The sequence below is a fragment of the Toxotes jaculatrix genome, chromosome 8 (assembly GCF_017976425.1).
Source record: "Toxotes jaculatrix isolate fToxJac2 chromosome 8, fToxJac2.pri, whole genome shotgun sequence".
In the NCBI taxonomy this organism is placed as follows: Eukaryota; Metazoa; Chordata; class Actinopteri; family Toxotidae; genus Toxotes; species Toxotes jaculatrix.
Genome location: NC_054401.1, coordinates 10,463,662 through 10,487,063, shown reverse-complemented (window position 1 = coordinate 10,487,063; position 23,402 = coordinate 10,463,662). Strand labels below are relative to the sequence as shown.

At 42.5% G+C, this 23,402-nt stretch overlaps 2 protein-coding genes across 5 annotated transcripts; both read left to right on the top strand.

The window, feature by feature from the left end:
- Positions 1–1,412: 1,412 nt before the first annotated feature.
- LOC121186289 (protein shisa-7) lies at positions 1,413–5,108 on the top strand. Its single transcript, XM_041044979.1, has 5 exons — positions 1,413–2,179; positions 2,824–2,978; positions 3,447–3,512; positions 3,802–3,987; positions 4,189–5,108. Exons 1-5 carry the CDS (start codon positions 1,413–1,415, stop codon positions 5,106–5,108), a joined length of 2,094 nt encoding a protein of 697 aa, XP_040900913.1.
- A 6,593-nt stretch (positions 5,109–11,701) lies between these two features.
- si:dkeyp-69b9.6 lies at positions 11,702–21,449 on the top strand. Of its 4 annotated transcripts, XM_041043967.1 has the most exons (4): positions 11,702–12,041; positions 12,442–12,554; positions 15,045–17,527; positions 17,816–21,449. In XM_041043967.1, exons 3-4 carry the CDS (start codon positions 15,502–15,504, stop codon positions 20,188–20,190), a joined length of 4,401 nt encoding a protein of 1,466 aa, XP_040899901.1. In that variant the 5' UTR covers positions 11,702–12,041; positions 12,442–12,554; positions 15,045–15,501; the 3' UTR covers positions 20,191–21,449. The 4 variants fall into 4 exon arrangements, with proteins under 4 accessions (XP_040899901.1, XP_040899899.1, XP_040899897.1 ...); XM_041043965.1 differs by having other exon boundaries at positions 11,702–12,037; positions 15,045–21,449; XM_041043963.1 differs by having other exon boundaries at positions 15,045–21,449.
- Positions 21,450–23,402: the final 1,953 nt, after the last annotated feature.

The following is a 23,402-nucleotide window of genomic DNA, read 5'->3' as shown; positions in this document are numbered from 1 at the left end:
ATATAATTATAATTTCTGTGGGAGACAGATCTGCCTCTGTCTATTATTGCCAACACCTCCAACACAATAACTTCACACATTTACATATTTCTCAACAAAAGTGATATTCTTTGAACCTCGGAGACAAATCAGGAATAATTTTACTTAGAGAGACATGTCACATGGAGAAGCGATGTGCCATTCAGTTCATATCTAATGAGTTATTTTGTGCCTAAAAGCTGAATGCAGAGCATTTAAAATCCACGGCTTTTGCCTCATTTTGCTATGTGTTTCACAGTCTGGGAGTCATTTCTTTGGTTTATGCTTACTCCTAATTTTCAGTTGTTAGAGTCTTCTAGCACTTAAGCTGAGCCTGCCTCATTATCACCCCCATCCCAATCACAGTAACACTCCGTGCCAGGCGAGTACTGATGCACATTAATCCGACCATAGAAAAGATTGAGATAAAGTACATGTTGTATCTATAGATGTGACGAGTGCCTAGAACAAGTTAACATGGAGCTAAGTCCCTGCTCCAGAGAAACTAGGCACCCTTAATGGACAGTTCTCATCAGTGGTGCAGTCTGTTATTTCCATTTGATTGTTTACAATGCCAAAAAGCACCAAATGTATGAAAAGAGTTATAGATTTCCTACATTTTCCCAGAAAACAATTAGTTATAGGTTAAACAAGTGCCAATTTTGAATGTATGTAGTGCCAGACTGAAATAGTCACATCTAGGAATGAACAAAACAGATGAAACTGTTTACATTTCATGAACCACTGGCCATAGACTACTGTTCAAGTGCCATGATCAGCACAGGAATGTATAGGACTGCCATATTTTATTAAAAATATTTGCTACTGACTTCTACTGGGCTTTGTGCTTACAAAAAAATAATCCCATCCTGCGGTACGTCAGATACATATTCTTTTTGTTCAGTGGGACATGTAGAATAAGACCTTAAGGACTAAAAGCATGAAGATTATTGTTTTCAGTTTGTCTTTTTTACAAAGCTGCATCCGTCTAGTGTTCTAGACTTGAGCGGTGCTTTCTGAGGGCAAAAGATGAAGTCATTACACAGTCAGGGTTCCTTTCTAGCAGTAAATTAAAACAATTTTAATTCCATTATCCACAATTACTGAAACCCACAAACTGATTTTGATAGTGTTTTCATTTTTATTGTTCCTGGCGTTTCCCATTATTATATCACATAAATACTCTGTTTCTGCCAAAACAAAAAACCTGGTTTCAGATTTCATCGTCCAACATTACTGAATGAAACTACTGATACATCATCAGTATTCAGTAGGTCGTACATGCTTCTTGAATGTTTCACATGTCATTTTAGTGGGTTAAACTGCAAAAGCGGATACAGCGTTGTAACTGCATTGACTCAACAACAGAAAATAGATCTCTTAGTCATGTAAAAATGACGCCCACCACCAATCTCCGAGTCCTCGCTGTCTCCCTGCTCTCCCTTCTCACTGCCCCACTTACCACTGTTGTGGAGACCTCTCCATCCCCACCTCCACAGCATATAGACCCCTCAGGAAGGCCATTCACAGAGGAGCCCAAGTCTGGCCCCAGCCCCTCGCTCCTGCTCCTTGCCATCCAGGCCAATATCAGGCCAGCTGCTCTCCAAGGCAGGACCAAAACCCCTGAGAAACTTCCAGAGACCTCAGAGGGAGTTCTGGAGGCGCCTCCGAGACCCCTGCCCCAGGTCATGTTCCCCAAGAATGTGACCTCAGCGGAGGCCCTGGCTCCTCCCTTAGGCGCAGCCCAAGTCGCGCCCATTCCACCACGGCTGATAGACCCATGGATGGATGTATGTCGGGGGTATTATGACGTAATGGGACACTTTGACAGCGCTTTCAACTGCTCCAAGGACACCTTCATCTATTGCTGTGGAACCTGCCACTACCGCTTCTGCTGTCCGGAGCGTAGCCGGCAGCTGGAGCAGGACAGCTGTAAAAACTATGACTCTCCAGACTGGGCCAAGCCACAGACAGACTCCATGATTATACCAGAGGAGTTAGGTCCTGACCCAGACTTTGATCCACTGAAACAGCAGAGCCACAACACTGGCTTCGTCATCGGTGGTGTGGTTGTGTTCATGGTGGCTGTCGCTGTCGGCATCAAGGTGGTCTTCAACAAGGTGCAACAGGAAGCCAACCAAAGGGACCTCAATATGCCCAGGTGAGGCTTAGAAAATTTTTCTTTCATCACTTCTCACTGTTGAATTTGTTTCTTCATTCCATGTATAAATACTGTAATGAAATTAGGTTTTCAGGACTCCATAAATGGCCTACATTCATCATTCTGGGCTCGGAATAATGCTGTTAGTCATCAGCTGAAACATATTTGATTTCATCGAGTGGCTGCTGCAGAACTCATGGTTGTTTTGATTTCCTCTCTGCTTTTTATCTCATACATGGCCCGTAATCTTGGCAATAAATATGTGCATTTTAATTTTTGTCCAGGCTACATTTTTCTATCTTTGGCTACACTTGTGGAGGATGATGTAGTAGACCAGTATTAAGTGGTGACTGGTCCATTAAAGAATGCAAATAATGAACATCATATTATTATTATTACAAATTTCTTTGTTAACATATTTGCTTACCCAGTGATTCTAAGCCCCAACATTTTCATCCTCACATGAATATGGTTGATCAACTGCCTATCATTACAAAATGAGTGCTAGTCTTAAAACATAGGCTAATGAATATAACTTAATAGTATTTGAAATGCTTGTAGAAAATGATGTGATCAGCCACTGGCCAGTTACTGTCAAGTTTAATCTCATATTTCCTTTTTGCTTGTCTTTATTGTATCATTAGAGCCCTGGTTGACATGTTGCGGCACCAGTCTAGCCCAGTCCAGCAGGATGAGAGAAACAACAGCGTGGCTCTGACTGTAGGGGACGGACAGGGGACACTGGGGAGAGCTCCAAAAAATCTTTACGCCCCAGGACTGCCTAGCAAGGACAACAGATGTGAGGGTTTAGGGCTTTTACAGCATTACTGAATAGCACAATCAGACACACAATCAGAGCTGTTGTAACGGCATCCTCTGTATATGAACACATGTTTTTTTGTGCGTGTCAATTTCCACCACCATTTTTGCAACTATTTAAAAGATAGGAAAAATCCTCAGTGTAGTGTACAAAATATTAAGCCTCAGTATTTCTCTTTACTGGCTGTGGTCACCGAGAAGAGATACCTCTGACTTCCTCAGGTGGTAATATTAATTCCCCTCTCCAAAATTTAATTTAAATACACAGGAATCTGGACATAGGTGCTTATAAAATATGTATGCATTATATGATCATGTGAAGGGGAATTGATGCAGATAGCTGTATGTGCATAGTTGCCTTGAACCTTTTATGCTAAAATGCCATTGAACCTGAAACTTCCAACATCCATTTTGTGAGCTGATTACCTTATGTTCTTTTGACTTACAGTGGGCAATTTGCAACACAATTTCATCCACTCATCGGGCTCCAGCCCCAAACACACAGCAACTATCGGTAAGGCAGCTGGCGAAAGCTGGGATCCTATGTAAATTACATGTAATCACCCTGATGCTTCATTTACTTCATTCAGATTCATTTTAATCTCAAAAGTAGACTCATTCATCGCAACAATAATAATGATTATCATAGCTTTGGTTGCTTGTGTTAGTGTTGAAAGCAAGTTAAAGTCTGTCTGTTCCAGTGAATGTTAGCAGATTCACACACTGCTACGTGCGGCGCGCTATATCCAGAGGAGCAAATCTCATTTAACACACAGTCGTTTTCTCCCCTGTGGTCTCTGTAGAACGCACCCCTCGAATGAACAATGCTCAGCTGGCAGCTGGAGGCACCCTGCTCTCCAGTAAACACAACAACACCAAATCCCAGCCTGCCTTCCACCACTCCCTACACAACCTGGCTCAGCTGCCTCCCTCCTATGAGAGTGCCACCAAGCCTGAGCTCAACAGATACTCCTCACTCAAACGCCTCGGTAAGTACCTTGATTTTCGAAATATGAGGAGAAATGTATCAGTCTGTCTGCCCTGCAACAACTGTGGTTTGTGCAGCTGTTGAGTACTGAAGCACAGTGACACTTTTGACACTGTGGCATGAAGTGCGGGATTCGTCATTATGTGCTGATTCTATTTACTGTGGTGATAAACAATTCAGAGAAATTTTGTTTGGCTTCCAGAGAAAGGTCTTGATGAGTACTCGTCTGGTTACTGCACCACCAAGCGCCGGCCTCACACGGCCCAGCCGGCCCTCCAGTCCTCTCAGCACCACCTTCACTGGGGTGGAGACTACACCCTCAGTGGGAGAGGGACCCTCCCCAGGCACGCAGCTCGACCCTGGATCCCACCGCCACCTTCTGGCATGCCTGCTTCACCCACCCCCAATCCTTACCCTCTGGATCCCCCAGAGCCCCAGTACAACCCCAACTACGATACTCTCTCCAAGCCCCCGAGGAAAGTTAAGTCCACTGACCAGCTGCTCAACATGGGTGATGTCCCCGGCAACACGGGGACACTGTCCAGGCTGTCCAAGAACCAGCAACACCAGTACTACAAAGCCATGGCTGCCTCCAATAAGAACTCCAACACGCAGACCCTCACCCGCAAGACCCAGGACAGGCAGGAGAGACAGGAACGGCTGCTCATGTCCCCGGACCATCTGGAAGAGAGGATGGGGGTTGGTGGCATGGGTGTTGTAGATCCATACGCCCACACAGGAGGGATTGTCCCCACGCTGCCTCGTCAGCAGAAGGCCCAGTCCCAGCAGAACGTCTGCGCTACACCCTCCCTTGACCGGCACCACATGATCAAGATGAACTCTCACCCAACGTCTGGACGAGAGCAGGAGAGGAACACGACCATGACTGGGCATATGAGTGGGGGCATGGGCTGGGCGGGGGAGATGCCCGGTGCGGGGGTAGTCATGGGAACGGGAACACTAGGTGGCCACAGCGCGAGGAGGATGGCTTTTGCAGCGAAAAGGCAGAACACCATTGAGCAGCTACACTTCATACCGGGAGGGGGCGGTGGGGGGTCAGGAGGAAGTGGAGGAGGCAGTCAGGGGATCAGGACAGGGAGTAAAAATGAGGTGACAGTGTGAGGTTTGTGCCTAATGTAGAGTTTACCCCTCATATAAGGTATGGGAATAGATCACCCTTCTGCATTTAACTATTAGATATACAGCTACAAGAAATAAAACTAGAAATATATAGTAACAGTATAACGTGTTTAGGCTATTCAAATTAGTGTTATCTTGTAATTAAATAGCTTAAATATGATTACTTAATTAAAAATCTAGGTGAGGAATATCTGTTCCAATTATGTGATAGCCTACATCAGCCATATTTTGTAACAGAATTTGCCATATTGCCATATACAGCGGTGCCATTATACTTGTAGAAAGACTGACTAGAAGGGTGAAACAAAACCAACAGAAGTGTCGTTCATAATTTTGTTTTTATATATGTTATATATGTTTTTCAAAAAGTACTCAGGAGCCATATTAGATAGGAAACCAGATGATATTAAAAAAAAAAAAAAAAAAAAAAAAAAAAAAACAGAGGTCGATGAAGAGGAGGACCATGTGGAATATTGTATCACAGAATTTCGTAGAGAATTGAGCCAACTACCTGCTGGACTGTCGACCTGCTCAGCCCTCGCCATCAACGATTTATTAAACTGAATCTCATGGGTTTAAGAGCCCAATGGACCAGATGAGTCTGAATGAACTGTGTGCCTGGTGAGGGATTTTGGAGATCTGACACTCTGCTGAACCAACCTCATCCTGACACAAGGAGACAGAACTGCTTTTTATTGCTTCCTATGTAAATGAGTGGACAAGGTTGGGCTGTTTCTGACTGGGACTCAACAGCCTGACACTATTGGCTGGACTCCGCGCCCGATTTAAACTGCGGACATACCCACATTACCAATCTGATGCCTGGGTTGCCTAGTTTTCCATGTGACCTTAGATCAAATCCCCAGAGGACCTCACACTCTGATCACTGTTACACTACAGGAGTGTAAGCTGATGTTAGATTACGTTATGGGTAAGTTTTCCCCAGTGTTCCCATCTATAGATCAGGACCTAACTGTAAAAACAGTGGGCTACCAAATAATATAGAGCCATTAGTCACAATATAACTAAAATCTTGACATAGACACACATGAGTCAAGAGATTACAGAACAGACGCATGTGTTCAGTTTACCAATAAAGAGGCAACTTGCTTTAATGTAGGTTGTGTATGAGGAGCAAAGGTTTTTCTACAGAGCACAAATGAATAGACCATGACGCAGAGGTTGCACTTACACAACTGTCCTTCAAAGCCATTTATGGAGATACAAAGAATTTACCACAGAGGAAGCTGGTCTGACAATCACCATTTTATTCTTCTCACCAGGTGACAAATTAACCAAGTCAGTGATATTTTGTACAGTCAAAGGATTGGCTTCAGAGCAAGCCAAAAAAAACCCTCTGAGTCAGGAGCAAGGGCAGCCTGAGGCCTTCTCCTGCATGGCTCCGTATGCCGTAAGACTCTCGGATGGTTAGGAAGCCCTTCCCGTCCTCCAGACGAAGACCTTGCTGTATCATAACGCACTTCAGCCAGTATGAGTTTAAGAAAAAAAAAAGAAAAGAGAAAAAAAAATCTTCATCAATAACAACGCTTATCAATACTAAGGGCTATCCTATCCTATATACTGTAGTATGTGATATCTGTGGTCCATATAAAATGCTATCTCTTTCTCTTGATTTTGTGTTGATATTGTCATGATGTATTAAGTATTAATGTGTACAAAAAACAAGAGCAATTTAAGCACAGTTCAAAGAGAAACACAGAGACAAAACTTTGCACAAATCTATCCCCTGATATTTGCACCAGATACAAACATACTTTTGTATCGTGTCCTCAAGGTTTACATTCTGTACAAGCACGGCTGAAAGTGTGACTGATCAATGTATCAAGGTATAGTATTGAGAGAGGATTTTTTTTATCTACAGAAATCAGAGGTATGGTAATTACGCAAATCAAAGAAGGAACGGGTTACTGCTCGGTTTTTGTTCAGTCATGTGAAAGGATACAGAGATGAAATGCTGATAAACAGAAACACAGATTTCATTTGGACAATCTTCCTATACACAGTGCTAAATGTAGTTGTTATGAATATGATGGAGTGTTATTATTAATAATTATTATAACTGTTATGGTTATTATTAACAATTATCTTATGATGTGATGTTCTTTTACTTGGTGGGATTTAAGTGTTTATTGTTTTTAGATAACTAGCATCCTCATGACTAGTTGGTTTTTCATACATCTGGTCATAAATTCAAGTTTTTAATAACATTCCAAATCTTGATGCATGCCAGCTCCATTTCATTGAGAGGCATTTACAGTATGCCTGGATTTTAAGGTCACTGATGCTTAAATGGCCAATTTTCCAGTTGTATGTACTGTGCCTAGACATCGGCCTTATGACTTCTTGATCTCAAGTGATTACTTAGGTTTCCACTCTGGTACAAAAACGTCTATTGAAAAAATCTGCAGCCTTCTAAATGTATGTGTAGACGATGGTGTTTTTACAGCCAGTGAGGGATAGGTGAGTTTGGGACGGGCCAGAAGTTAGTAATGCCACCAGACTGGAGACAGTCTGTTGTCTCCACTGCAGCAGCCTGACCCAATAACTTATTATGGGTTGTACACACAAAACCCATGACGCCATAATGTATGTGTGTTTGGATGAATGTTTATTATACAGGTTGGAGAAAAACGGAGGTGTGACGGAAACCTGAATGCTTTGAGTGCAGTGTCTTTTTCAGGGAATTAAGACAGATGACATACAGTAGTTTTAGATTTTTTTAATAGAGCCACAAAAGGTCTGTAGCAAAGTCTGTAATATCTCACAAGCCATATCCATCGAAACTCATTATTACAATTTTATAAATGGTTAATCTAATTTGTGCAAGTATTGTATTTTGTATAGCTAGTACAATCAGAATATTTTGAGTGATCTCTTCGACATTAATTTGAAGATTCAACAAATTATGTGTTAGTATTTAATGAATTGTACAGTGCCAAACTCATAACATTTTGTTGTCTTTTTATTGTCATAGCCTCCTACATGGCTACAGGGGTTATTTCTTTTTCACAACTGAGAACTAATACACAGGCAAGTGAGCTAAAAAGGCTCGTTTTCAGAAAGAAATGAATGAATATGGTGTGAGTTTTTACCATTATGAATTCATTTATAGTGAGGATGGTAAATGGCCACCTGAAATGTAAAGCATTACTAACAGTAAATTGTATGGACAGGGGCAGTGTCCGGTAATGAAATTCATGGATTTATTTTCATGCCTATAAATTTCGAAACAACCCTTTTGTTATTATTCAGTGCATTGATCCCCTTGGATACGACAGTGACTTACAAAGAATTTGTATAATAAAGTTGGTGGGGAAAAAAAATGTTTTGTCATTCATTATAGAACATGCACATTCATATTCATGAATGATTTTTTTTTTTTACTTTAGTCATAATTGAAGCTAAACTCAGGCCTTATTCTTTTAGTACTTTGAGTTTCTTTTCCAAACATACAGTATTTGGTTGGGTCACCTACAACCTTTGCAGTTTACATCTGCTCCTCTGGCACATATATCGTGCTTATCAGTATTTCCAAGGCACTACTTTTTTGTCATTTAATGATATTGGTACATAATCTATTCCCATTTATCTTAGTATGGAACATTTTTAAGATATTCCTCAACCATTAAGCCTTTCATACTGTTTTGAGGCAAACAGTGAAGCAATGTGCAACAAATATTCAGATCATTTACTCAAGTAAAAGTAGCAACACTGCGAAAATATCAACGCTCGATTATAAGTAAAAGTCCTACAGTGAAAATGTCACTTTAAGTACCAAAAGTAAAAGTACTAATACAGCTGTTAGTGTTATACTGGAGGATTTAGATTACTGATGCATTCATGTGTAAGTGGCATTTTACTGTTGTAGTGGGGAAAGGTGGAGATCATATGAGCTTCAGTATACTGTCAGACAGTTTAATTTATAACAGTGCATCATATTTATTATAAATTCATGGTATGTTTTGTTTGTCAAATTGTAATATGCATTGTAACTAACAGTTAAATGTAGTGGAGTAAAAAGTGCATTGTTTCCCTCTGCCTTGTAGTAGTGGAGATGAAGTGTAAAGTGGCAGAAAATGGAAATACTCAAGTGAAGTACAGGTGAAATTAATCCAACATCTTTCCCTTGTTATTGTTCACTCCACATCATTTCGTGCCACTTGTCATCAGTTGTTGTTACAGAAGAGCATCCCTTAATTGTGGGACGGCCTGGGGAAGTGTCTCTATTTTTTGCAAAAATGTCTGACTCATTTTAGGCCAAGTTTCCAATCAAGACATGTCTGACATATGTCTAACATATGACAAACCAGACTAACATATGTTTGTGCACCCAGCCATAGTTTTGAGACCAGTGGCTTGGTCAGCGGCAATATGTTATGAAACTGGGATTATAAAAATAATCACAAGACAATTTAGTGTTTTATAAGAGGTCAAACCAAAAGCAACAGCTCTATATTAACAAAAAGTGTTTTAGTCTTCAGTAGGTTAGTAAGCACACACCGAGCAGGTCTATGACAAAATCCCTCATCACCAGGCTGTGAGATATTGTATAAGCCACAGTAACACTGTACAGTACCAGTGGGAGTGGACAACTGTGCTTTTAAATGAAATGAAAAAGTGAAATAGTCTTCATATAATTCACAGTTCTAGACTGTCAGAATTATATCATGCTGTACCTGCTGGGTCCTTATAGTGAGGTAAGGGCCATGGAGCTCATATTTAAACCCTCATGTGAACACATTTATTGCGCCGAGATGTATGAAGGCTTAAATGAAAGAACAGATGGTGACATTGTACTGGTACAGAAATTATTTTTTACAGGATATACACAAAGGGCACAAAAAATATGTTTGATTTAGGCACAGGCTGCCTCCGATGCGTTACAATCATTGTAATTTGCAGATTTCACCACCAGGAGGTTCAGTAACTCATCAGCTCTGAGACAAAATGTTAATGAAGGCTTTACTCTGAGTGTAATACAACATAACCCTTAAACCTTGTGTGGAGTCCAACCCATTCATATTAATGTATTATAAGTCTGTTAAGTAAAGTGAAAATCCATCCCATGGTTGCGAGCACCATATCACCAGGAAGAAAAGAAGAAAGAACAATTTAATATTTAAACAGCAAATGTGTGTGTGAATGAAGGCTTTCAGGATGTTTGATTGTCCTGAACCAGATATTCTGTGCCCTACATGCTTCTCGCACATGATTAGCATCCTTAAAAATCAGAGAGCTGACATTATTCACATCTCTGTGATTGAAATGATTGGATCAAATCTTTGGTTTATGTGACAATTCTGTGATGATTTAGCCTACGGTTGAGTTCTTCCTCTCACCACTTTGGAAGAACTCAGCTCACACAATAATAGTAACTAAACATTATATAGACTTTAATCATCATGTTGATCGAACAATGGTAATTGTATATTTGTGGCTGACCACTTTTAAACTGGCTGAAATATATGGCAGTGTTGTGAGGAATGAAGAACAACAGAGACTGGGAAAAGATGTGTAACAAAGCTTATCCTTTTTCTCTCGAGGACCTCGAGAAACCTATACATCTGGTGTTCATTAATGTATTTAAGCAACATTAAATGTACAATTTTTTTTAAAGATCAGAGTTCACTGCATGTGGTGTAGCTTTTCCTATAATATCTAACTCCTAAAATGTACTTTAATAGTAATATTTATTACAATGGTGACAGATGTACTTTCCAATTCATTCATACACTTTATACAGCACATTATACATATGTCAGTGAGGCATTTATGAATTCAGACTGACAACTTATTGAAAATATTTACACTAAATGGTTACGTCCTTCATGTCTGTCTCATGGAAGCTATCACAACAACACCACACTTCATCTGCACATAAGAAATGAAATGTAGAAGATGCAGAGTTAATTATGCTGATGATCCATTTGGATATGCACCTACAGTACTGAGCACTGAGTACTCAAGGAGAACCGGTTCTGCACCAAATATTGGTTTGATTTAGTTTTTTTTTCTTTCTCTGTTTACTGTGCCTCTGGAGTTAACTGCTAAATGATAATATTAGTGTTGAAAGCTTGCTTACTTTACTTTTAGTATCCTAAACTTTTGCGCAGGACTGTACAAGGTCACACATCAGTGTTTGGCCTGTGCTTAACAATCATTTATAAAACCTTGCATCACCAGTAAGAAAATATCTTTCAAAGAGACAAAATACAAGATTGCAACACATTGTTCCACTTTCCCTTTTTCACTTAATGTTATGTATTATGTGTTTTCATTTTAACAATCTGAAGATATACTTTTCATATAGTGCAATAGGCCCCATTTGATATCAGCCATTTATGTAACCTGGGGAAAAGTCCTTAACCTCCCACCGTGAGTGAATAACTTTTCATATAACAGGACGCAGGGGTGTTGTGTTGGAATCTGCACAGTTTGTCTGAATGTGCAACATTTGTGGACGAGGATCCCCGTTTTCACCCAGCGTGCTACCAAACGGTAAATCCGTCGTAAGCCCCGCTGGTGCTACCCGGAAATATTACAAGGGCCGGAAAGGACCAATGTTAAGGGAGCACACGTCACTCACTTTTACCCAAAAATATTACCACCGACCATCCAAATCCCTCTCGGCCGTCGAAATCTTCAGCAAAAGCTCCCTGCCAGCGCAAACTGTCGTAATCAAATGGAGAGGAGGCGGCTGCGGTATCCGTCGGCGTTGATCTCCGGGTGGCACGGTGCAAGCGTTCACCCAGCTCAGCATCAGTGAAAATGGCTCTGGCTAACGACTGGAAAACAGCACGCAGAAATGGAAGCGGCGATAGCTAGCTAGGCAGTCAGAAGAAGGCGTGACAGGCCTCATCCATCTGCAACCGTGCTCCGCAACTGGATGCGTAGGTAAACATTTGCCGAATATAGGTTACGCAGATGTATGTGCTAACGCTAGCATCGTAATGTTAACGGTAGTCGGCATGCTTATAATATTATGGTTTGGATGGATGGCTAACGTTAGCAACCGTGGCTATGTGGTTTTCTACACTCCGTGTGGCACCAAATTGCTAAACGCGCTGAGCCAGTGTAAAATATGATGCTAAGGAGAACCGTGAAGTTTTGCATCCAAGCGCATCCAATGTTTTCCTTTTTTTTCTCCAAATGTTAGCCAATAATACAACAGGATGCCACCTCAAGTGCATCCGTTATTACTTGCGCCTGAAAGCCTACTGCTAATGTTTACATTGTGCAGCGAGTGTGATACGGATGTTAATTTAAGAATTTTTTTTCCTCTCCTCTTTCACAGGATTGCTGGTTTACATTAAAATGAGAGGCAGTGAAATATGCGTTAGATTATCTCCCTCATCTGCCAGGGGACCTCACTCTCCTCTGTGTTCATCGCATCGATTAGAGGAAACGGTAAGATTTTACGAGGTGAGCAAAACGAGATTCAAAGTGAGTGAATCCACTGTAGCCAGTGTACTTTCTCAGAGGCAGAGCAGGGGAAATTTTTTTGTTAACAACAACTTACCTTTATGCAGTGAAAGAATCATGCATAATGCAACAGTTAGATTTTCTATTCACCCCTTTTTTGGCTACGAGAAGTGCATTTAAGTGAATTTATAGCTGAATTGCATAGCTTTAACCTATTGTTGTTGGTAGTTAGGATTAGATTAAATGCAATTCAGCTTCATTGTCGTTGCACATAGTAACTGCAGAGAAGCAGTTTAGTTTCTGACCAGTTAGTACATCAAGTAGCAAAGTGCTGTAGATATTAATAAACATGAGTCATTTGACAAGATGAACTATAACCAGTATGAAGTATGTGCTGTATGAATGGATATAACTTTTTATCTGTTGTTCAGTCATCCTCTTGACCAACGATAAGGTAATGTACAGCACCTCACACTGTGTAATTACCCCTATTATGCCTACTCAGGCCCACCGTGAATATTCCTTGAAAATTCATGAAGTAAAAGAAATCCCGCATTATTTTGACATAATGTGGACTGTTTTTTAGACTACAAATGAAACTGACAGTTGTTTAATATGCCCTGTATGTGTATCTATCTGGTAATAAACTAACAAAGAAACGAGAAAAGCCAGTGGTGCAAGTACAGTACACTTTTTGCAAGAAAGTGTGCTCAACAAGGATCAAAAGAAAAGAGTTAACATTTTTTTTGGAGGTCCGGTTGACCTGCATTTCAATACATTATTACTGCTCTCTGTTGTGCAGTTCCACACTAATGACTAATGAATATTCTCATACTGAAAAGAAAAACCCGGATAATTACCAATATTGTCCCCATGGTTTGTACAATTTTAAGGCATGCAGGAAAAAAAACTAACAAAGGGACTGTACATTTTAAATTGAGCCATATTTTCATCATATCCCACAGTGGTTATTTATTGTCGACTCGGGTCTTTTTAGCTTCTGCCACCATGATGGTTGATTTTGTTGTACACACCACCGTGAGGGCAAACGCTGTGCACTAGTAACACCTTAAAAGCTCCAAAAACACATTTTCAGAGAATAATAAGTTAAAGAAAAATCACACTGAAATACAGTGTCTTAATGTTATTGTTTTTTTTTTTTTATCTTACCCTACATGAATGAGAAGTGTTACTCTTTGCTTGTGTGATACTGAATTTTCTGTTAACACAAAATATAGACTTATAAAACGGTCAACTTCATTAAGTTAATAATTACAAGTAATGATTTGCAGAATTGTGAAAGCACAAGTGGTAAAATGGAGCAGGGATGCCATCAGTGTAAATAGTGTGGGTATAATCAAAATAATCAGTTACATACACACACATACACACCTGCATTTAACCAAAAGCGAGAGATCTGCTGTATAATGTGGTTTCTCACACAACACTGCCACACCTCACTCTGTGCTGTCTGTGTCTCTTCCTCAATAAATATTTGGTACTGGCAGAGACAACCACTCATTCTGTATGTATACTGTACATTTCACCTGAGAGGACAAAATACAGTGTGAGATACTGTACATCACAGAACAGCTGCAGCATATAACGGTTAAATGGGTAGGTAGGCCAGTGTTTTTATGTTGTAATAAATTGGTCACTGTCGCCAAAGTAGCTTTGTTAAATGAGTAACCCCTGCCTCATTTCACTTGCTTTTGTGGCAGAAACCTGGTATGAACAATTATATGCATGAACAGTAAGAATGTTGAAAATGTCTGGTTATGCTGCAATCCAGCAGAACCACATCATGGTAAGTTATCTGAATCTGAATTTTAAAATAGAAATTGCTGAAAATGTTTAATAACCTGTTAAAGTGGCTGTAAAAGTAGTAATATCTTTAAAGAGATACCTTGAATAGAGATTTGAGATTTGTATTTCTTCACTTGGCATAAAGAGAAAATGTACAGTTTTTCCTCTCATTTCCTTGATCTCATTTTTCACTTAAACTGAGGGGCTAATTGGCTCACAGTTGTAAGAAACGTTTGATAGCAAATTGCAGAATAAATAAGAATCTATTGATAACAAAAAATGTATTAGTTTGTGGTATGGTCTAACTGAAACCCAGTGTCAAAATATTTTGCTAAATTTAACATAATCTTAACCTCATTGGTGGCTTTCATCATTCTGTCTCCTGTCAGCATAAGTACTATGACTCTGTAATAACAATACTGAGTGAATTTAAATCATCATTCCACCTCATGTGGGCCAAGGAGATAAATGTGTGTATTTTGTCATGTTGCAGTACAGACTTAGGCTTCTGTCTATACACCTTAATGGAAGGGACACTTTGTTATGGGTTAAAGGTAAACCCATAACCTTTAACCTAATATGAAAGGGACAATGAGTGAAATATTATCATAAATTATAGCCCTTTTGCCCTCTATGACTTTCATGCCTGTTTGATTTTTGTTTTTTCAGCTATAGGAACTTCTTGGCTGAACGCGGATGAGGAATCTTGCTTAGATGAAGGAAAATGTCAACGCTGTAACTCTCAAAGGAAACAAGAAGAAGTCATTTGAACTGCTTCTCAATAAAGCTATACCAAGCAGTTTTGAAATTAGGTGGAACTCATCTACTTGTCAAAAAGACACTTTTACCCTTTGATCATAAACTCATCTTCCTGGCTTCCCCACTCGTTTTGGAAGTAGAGTGTGGGCAGTGGATGATCAAGAGGGAGTAGCAGCACCAGACGTAAACAATCTGGAGAAACGAACTTTAGATTTAAGCTGACATTCAAGTAGTTCTGAAAAAAAGAGTAGCATAACCTCACCCTTTGGGTAAAGTTTTTCTTTCACCAGTCAGTGGTGGGATCATTGTTGCCGCTCCTAGTGCTGGAGGTTTGGCCCCTGCAACCCCATGCTCCAGTGAGTGGGAAATGTTCCAATTTGGAAAATACAATCTGGACATTATAGAGATGTTAAGTGGGCATCAGGCCCACCAGTTCAAAGGCCTTGGTTTAGATCGACAACTACAGCATCAACAGCAAGTGCAACTTCACCAGCATCAACTCCAGCAGCAGCAGCAGCAGCAGGCTGAGTCTTCTGGAGCTCTTCTGTCTGGACTTGGCTTGGGCCCCCTGCAGGGGTCTAGAGGTAACGCCTTTTCTGATTCTGCCTCCATTTTTGCCAAGATGAGTGCCCCTCCTCCCCCACCTTTACAACAACAGCCTTCCTCATCTCAGAGCTCTCGTTCAAAGTCAAGCAAGATGAGCAGCAGCAGCTCAAGCCATTCTTCAGGCTACCCACAGTTCCTGCGCTCTTTCCACCCGTCTGAGGCAGCACTAGCACAGGAGCAGTTACACCCAGGTGTAGGCCGCTTTGAGCACTTTGCTGGGGGAAGTAGCAGTAGTGGGAGTGCTGGGGGATTAGGAGGATTAGTAACATCAGCACCTCCACCCCCTCCTCCTTTGCATCCTGGCCTCTCTGTCCCCCAAGCATCACCTGGTCCCTCCTCTTCCTCTCCTTCCCCTTCAACCTCAGTGGCCACCTCTAATAACCCTTCCAGCAGCAGTGCAGTCAGCTCATTGGGACACCAGTTGGTTGGGGCCCAGTCTGATGCACGGAGCCTTCACCAACAATTTAGTTGCATGTTAGCTGCTAATCAGTATTTCCTTTCTGGGGTGCCTGCTAATGCTAGTTTAGAGCAATTTCTCGTTCAGCAGGGAACGCATAACCACTTAGGCATTGGTTTAAGTCAGACAGGTGGGGAGCCTAGCACTAGCCTCGCTCCGCCTCCTGCTTTGCATTCTTCTCATTCACATGGCCACTCCACTCCCCAGCCACAGCAGACTCCACAGCAGCCTCCCCAGCAGCAACAGCTTCCACCCCACTCCCTTTCTCATCCTCACTCTCATTCTCATCCTCACCACCCGCTCCACCCAGGCTCCCAGCCATCATCGCTTGGTAGCTTTGACTTCCAGGGCATCCCTGTACTCTCATCAAATCAGATAGCTTCTCTGATGCAGCAGGAAGCAGGTTTGCCCCTCCCCTTGCCGCTTCATTTATCCTTATCTAAGGATGATGGTAAAGGGGAAAGCAGTGGAGGGGGTAGTAGTAGTGGTAGCAGCAGTAGGAGGAAGAAAGCTATGGCTGGCTATTTGCCACAGAGAAAATCTGATAGCAGTAGTAATAGCAGCAGCAGCCATGGCCACAGCAGCCATAGTGGTAATCCCAGCGCTAGTAGTAATGGAGGGCTTACTCATGGTCAGCCTCCAGCTTTAATTGGGAGTGGGGTTGGTTTGTCAAACATGGGTGGAGACCCATCATCACTTCTTGCCTCATCATCTTCATCGTCATCAGTAGTTTCTTCCTCCTCCTCTTCTGCTCCCTCTTCCACTGCTGCCTCAGTACTGGTTACTAATGATTCTCACCTTTCTAAATCTGATAACCAGAGCTCAATGCAGCCCAACCCCACAGGGTCAGACACAGAGCCTGTTTATAGCTGTGGGGAGTGTGGCAAAAGCTTCCCTCACCTTTCAAGCCTTCGCAGGCATTTGCGCATGCATGAGCCAACCACAGCAGGTACTAGCAATAGTGCCACTACTGGCCCAAACCCTGTTCACATTAAAACGCAGTCTGACCCAAGCCTTCCCCATTCGACCCAAGAAACTACCCAGCCCTCATCCAATTCTTGTCCTAGCCCAGACAAAATATTTCACTGCCCTGATTGTGGCAAAGGCTTTAAGAAAAAAGGGCACCTCCTGCAACATGGTGTTTTACACTCTTCAGCCCGCCCATATGGCTGCTCCACCTGCTCTCGGGCTTTTAATCGTAGAGAGTCACTGACACGCCATGAGAAGATACATGAGGAAAAGCCATTCCGATGTCCCGCCTGTGGTCGTGCCTTCCGTGAGAGCACCTCTCTACTCAACCATGCTGCCTCAGGCACCTGCGGCAAGCCAGGTAGGGGACCCAAACAACGGGGCAGCAAGACAGGAACTGATGGTGAGGACAGAGTCGGGGGAGGGGGTGGAGGAGGTAATGGAGGAGGGGGAACTTATCAGAGCAATAGAGGGGTTATTTATGGGAAAACTGAGGAAGAAGATGGTGTAATCATTGTGGGGGAAGGAGAACCAAAATCAGGTTTAGGATGTGATGGTCTGTTTCAGTCTGGAAGGGGAGGGAATTCAAATGACAGGGACAGAACAGATGGTAAATACCCCACTGACTACTCTCGGAATCGTTACACAGGCTACCATGATGACCACCGTTCTCAAGGTAATCCATCTCCATGCTACTCTGGTGCCTCCCCCTGTGGAAGTGGGATGGCGGGCCCAACTCTGAGAAAGGCACCCTTGGCCCCAACACTGCATCCACACTCACAGAGCCACAACCAGCACCACCATCCGCAGCAACAGCCCCACCTGCCCCTCTCTTCACTACTGGATGACTCAGAGGATGATGTCACTAGCTCTGTCAATAATGCTATCTCTGCCATAACAGCAGCTAGTAACAGTGGAAATAGAGGGGATGATAGGGGAGACATCATAGGAGGTCTACTAGGTGGTCTTGGTTTAGGTCCTCTGGGCTCACCTTCATCCACATCTGGTTTGGATAAGAATTTCAGAGGTGGTGGGAGCCAGGAGGCCATGAGCAGCAACCCACAGAATCCTACTTCCAAACCAAAACGCCCCCGCAAACCCAGAGCTAAGAAAGATCCTGCAGCTGGTGGACAGCCTCCCAAACGTAGGCAATACACCCCCAGAATGGGGCCTAGTGGGCTCCCACGCACTCACCTCTGCAGTGTGTGTGGTAAGGGTTTTGCACGCCGCGAGACCTTACGCAGGCATGACCGCATCCATACTGGAGAAAAGCCCCATCACTGCACTGTTTGTGGAAAGTATTTCAGAGAGGCTTTTCACCTTAGCAAGCATCAAACAGTCCACTCTGGGGCAAAGAATTACAAATGCAGCATCTGTGGGAAAGAGTTTGGTTACTCCCAGAGCCTCAGGAGGCACAGCAAACTCCACCAGAAAGGGGAGCTGGAAGAGGTGCCCACAACACCAGCTGCGGAGAACCTTAACAGCTTTAACCCAAACCCTCAATGTAGCGTGGCCCAAGACAGGAGCCAGAACCAAGTACCAAGCACCTCCTCCTATTATTCCTACTCTCAAGATGTCAAGCCTCAAGACACCAACCCCCAACCACAGCCTCCACCCCCACCCCAACCACAGCCCCCACCTCCTCCTCGGCTCTACACCTGTGCTATATGTTGGAAGTCTTTCCGCCATCACTTTCATCTGACTGCTCATCACCAGACCGTTCATGAAGGCGGGGGTGAAAAGCTCTTTTGCTGTGAGGTATGTGGGAAAGCATTTGCCTACTCCAATAGCCTCACTCGACATAGGCAGTCACAGCATGGGATGACCCGCACTGAACCATCTAACCCACAAGAAGGCAGCAGTGGTTCTGGAGACAACAGAGGTGGGGGTGATGTGAATCAGTCAGCATCAGAGAGTGAGGCAGCCACCAATGTCCTGCTACAAATGGCCCCTTCCACAGAAGGCCACGGTGGGCAGAGTCTTAGCGTCGTCACACATAGCCACCAACAGGCACCCCCGCAACCTCCAGCTGGTTACTCCCCCCTCTTTTATGATGCTGCCGCAGCTCAGTCTTCAGCCTCTAATGCCCCATCTTACTCGCAGCCTCTGCCTCCAAATTCTACAATCATGCCCCCCCAGCACCCACACTCCCCAGCCGGGGTGAAAGGAGAGCACATATATCCAGCTGGATCTCGTAGCCGTACGCTTCACACCACAGCCCCGTTCCAGCCCCTCACGGAACTGCCCTCCACTGAATATCATCATCTGCATCACCATCATCATCACTCCCACCATCATCCTCATCATCAGTCAGGTACCCAGTCTCACCAACACCTTGACTGCAGCATCCAGTTAACACACGATGAAATGAGACGACACAAGAAGAAAAAAAAAAAGTCCGACAGGAGAGATTGGAGGGAAAATAGATGTCAATCCCAGGATTTAGTCAGATTCGATGGAAGCAAAAAGAAGAGAAAGATAAGTTGTACAATAAGAGGGCAGTTGAATAAAAAACAAGGCTCTCTACGTTTGACAATTAGGCGTGGAGAAGGATCAGGCGGTGGTGGGTATAAGCTTGTCAACACTGGGGGAATGAAGGTGCAGATCCTGTCGTCTCTCAAAGTCCCTGTGAAGCGTTTTGGCTGTCCTATATGCCCCAATTCTGTGTTTTCCCGTAAAGCGGGACTGCTAGTCCACATGGCAGTTAAACACCCACAAAAAGCCTCGACAACTCAGGAGCGACTAAGCTGCAGTGTATGTGGGAAGCAGTCTCACAGGCCTTTGGCAGCCTTCATCCATCGGGCCTCCCATCGTGCCAGAGGGACTTTCTCCTGCCGACGCTGCTCCGCTCGCTTCTGGAATGCTACACTTCTCCATAGGCACAAGGTGTCCTGCCGCCGCAGGGCTAAAGGACTCCAGCGAGGAGATGCTAAGAGGCTGAAGCTTTCAAAGAGACCAGGAGAGAGACAGACCAGTGAGGGTCAGGAGGAGATGCCATTCCTACAGGGACCATACAGATACTGAGCATCCTGGTATCTGAAAAGAGTGGCATACAGGAGGGATATTTCAGTTCTAAAATGGGAAGGTGAGAAAAAAAAAGGGACATGAAAAGGCATCTGCTGCCTTTAGGAGAATTTGCCTCGTGTCTCTGTTGACATCTATTCTGCTGACTATTAGAATGCGTGTGTTAACAACTACTGTAGAGCATCCTATAAAATATCACCAGAAATTCTTCCAGTTTATATTGGAAGGTGTCTTCAAAGACATGACTGTTTGCATAGGATCATTAACCCCTTAAGTGCATTGACACTATGCTTGGCTGACACTGTGCAGTTACTAGATGAGTTTAGGTGAAATGACCTGCTAATGTATCTCTCTTCCCCATAACTAGAAACCCTGCTACACCTTTTGCTGTATGATAAACGTCTCTGCTGTGTACTTTGTCTTGTTGTTGTTCACTTAGAGGCTCTGAGGATTTTTTTAAAATGTAAAGTGCATTTATTAGGAGTAGGGACATGGGGACAAAGACCTTTGTTGATAGTTTGTCAGTGCATGTTTGTTCTCTGGTCAAGTTTTTTGCTGAGGTTGTGAAATCACTCCTACAGTATGTGATGGTTTATTCAGTATATCCCCAAGAAGTTTGTAGTGTAAAACTTGATTTGAAAGTTACTCTATATTCCCTAGTGATTTAATCACATATAGATAAAATGTTAAAGTTGCTGGTAATTAGCATTACAAGGATCCCTCTCCTGCCAAAATGAAGAAACTTACAAAAAGCCTTGCTTATTATGTTCACTTTACTTCATTTATTTGAGATATTCTTAGCTTTTATACCAAGAGATTGAAAACGGTTAAACAAGTGGACTGTAACACATGTTTATCTCATGTTATTTGTATGCTCTTTTTAGCAGTGATTATTTCTACAGTACTTCATGGTGTGTTAAAGACAAGGACCTATCATAATATAGAAACAAAAGTAATATTCCATGTATTTATGTGTGTAACCCAATCAGTCTTCATGCCAATCTTATACTTAACCCCTTCTACCTTTTACTTTTTGCTGAGTTGCAATCATATTCTTACTGTCATTTTTTTTCTTCTAAAGAAAAATAAGTTTTAAGTACATCTTGTCACTTTATTCACATATGAAATGTTCATACCCCTGTTAAGCCTTGTTTTTTTCTTCTAAAGAAAAATGATAGTTTTAGTAGATTTCTATCACATTATTTACTGAGAAGTCAGTAGTTGATTATATTTCAGCAATGAATAAACCTTAAGTGTAATCATTTGTTTTCCTTTCGTTTCTGATTCAAAGTTACCTACTGCAATATCCAGAAGATGGTACAACTCCTAGGTGCTGAACATAATTAAGATGTAACTGTTACCAAAGTCAGTATTGACGTTTTACAATTATATTTAGCCTTATGTCCTGTGTGAATTTCATATCACTCTGTGGATAAAATGGATTTCAGGATGTAGTTGATATACCAATAAATTTCATTAAAGTTCTTAGGCTATTTTATTGGTCAGATTTCTCCAAGGTAATGAACAATTTTCAATCATTCAAATTTACAGTATATTATCGCTATACTTGAAATAAATGGCTGCATAAAAATCTTCACCTCTAGCTCCACAAGATGGCAGTAAGCAACTCATTTATGCTGTACTCTTGGCCTGGTGTGGATGAGTGTGGCAGTCACATGGATTTTGCACTGATAGGGGGTGGATGGGAGAGTGTTGTATGACTGTGTGAATTATGGGACTGTCTGCTGTTTACTACAAGATCAATGCCACAAAGTAAACAAAATGCTTGAGCATTGCTCAGTAATCATGACCAGTTAAATTTAGCCACATTTAACCAAAATGGCACTGTATGTACAGAAATTAGTATGATCTAAAATGGAAATTCAATGCATGCAATTTTTCATTTGTGTCAACTATGAATTTGCTGCTTTGGAAAATTAGATCATTAGTGAAGCCCTTTCTTTGATTCCAATTCAATGATCCCATGATAGGAAAAGCTGCTACAATTAAGCCTTTGATATTTTCATGAGTGACACCAGCCACAGTGTTGTGGTTTAGGGATGGAGTTGGCATGTAAGACATGTTAAAGTGATTTTGAAGTCACAGTGCTTGTGTTCAGATTGATGATGACATCTGTTTGTCTTGCTTGCAGACACAAAATATGATGATTCATGCCCTGCTGCTTTAGGTGGCGTGACAGGTGCACAAAACTTTTAGGTGGACAGTTTTATTAAAATAAAATCAGGGTGCCTCAGGACCCCTAGCTGACAGTATAGTTACATTCAATATTATCTAGTACATTATATTCGTATGGACTCTATATTATTCACTAAAGCTTTGAGCTGTGTGATGACTTAAGCCTGTCAGCTATGTACTTGTCAGCTCTTGCATGCCAACTCTGGAGAAAAAAAAAAACACAAAAAGGTGAATTCCTGCGGCGCGCTCTGTTTCGCATGTGCTCTGCAACTGTACAGTAGACTAGACAACCCTCGCGCTTTTTGTGTTTCGAACTGGTCTCACGCGGCAGGGGCATGCATGAGGGGAATCCGAGTGGGCGGGTTTCTTCGACCTATTTCTAGCCAATGGGTGCTCGTCGTGGGCGGAGCGATGACTTACCAAATCCAATCGGAGCCAGAGCCGCGAGCTGCCAGACCTCGTCTCCCCGTGCCTGATACACGTGAGCTGGAACAGCTATTGTACGCCGGGAGGCAACGTGCTGAAGCGTTCCTCTCGCCTGAAAAAACGGCACACTCACGTTTTCTGTGGATTACAAGGAAACTGGAAAAGCCATGCAGCACTCGCTGATTATTACAGAATGCCAAAACCATCCCCTAATAGAGATGGGCAACTGTTTGAACCATTAATTCTGAACAGAATGAGTTACTTGTGATGACAATGCCAGTCATGTTGAAATAGTTTACTCTTGTCATTACATTAATGCTGAAACCTGTTTACATTTTCACCGCTGCAGTGCAAAACAAACTAGGAGAAGTCACCGTGTTTGCACCTGTCAGACAAAACAAACAGCAGCCTCTCCTCGGGATGTGGCACGAGGTTTGTTGTGTCTCATAAATAATAAGCGAGAACCGAGAGATCTGTTTAACGCGGCCCCGCCCCTCTCGCGCCCAGCTCGCTTGTTCCGCGAGGTGTGACGTCACGTGAACTGCCCGTGTCCGTTCCAGCTGAGAGAGAGAGAGCGAGAGAGGACGGTA

Coding starts and splice junctions, on each gene's coding strand:
- si:dkeyp-69b9.6 (XM_041043965.1), top strand. CDS start 15,502: ATGTTCCAATTTGGAAAATACAATCTGGACATTATAGAGATGTTAAGT.
- LOC121186289 (XM_041044979.1), top strand. CDS start 1,413: ATGACGCCCACCACCAATCTCCGAGTCCTCGCTGTCTCCCTGCTCTCC. Junction 2,180..2,823: donor AGGGACCTCAATATGCCCAG/GTGAGGCTTAGA, acceptor TTGTATCATTAG/AGCCCTGGTTGACATGTTGC. Junction 2,979..3,446: donor GCCTAGCAAGGACAACAGAT/GTGAGGGTTTAG, acceptor TTTGACTTACAG/TGGGCAATTTGCAACACAAT.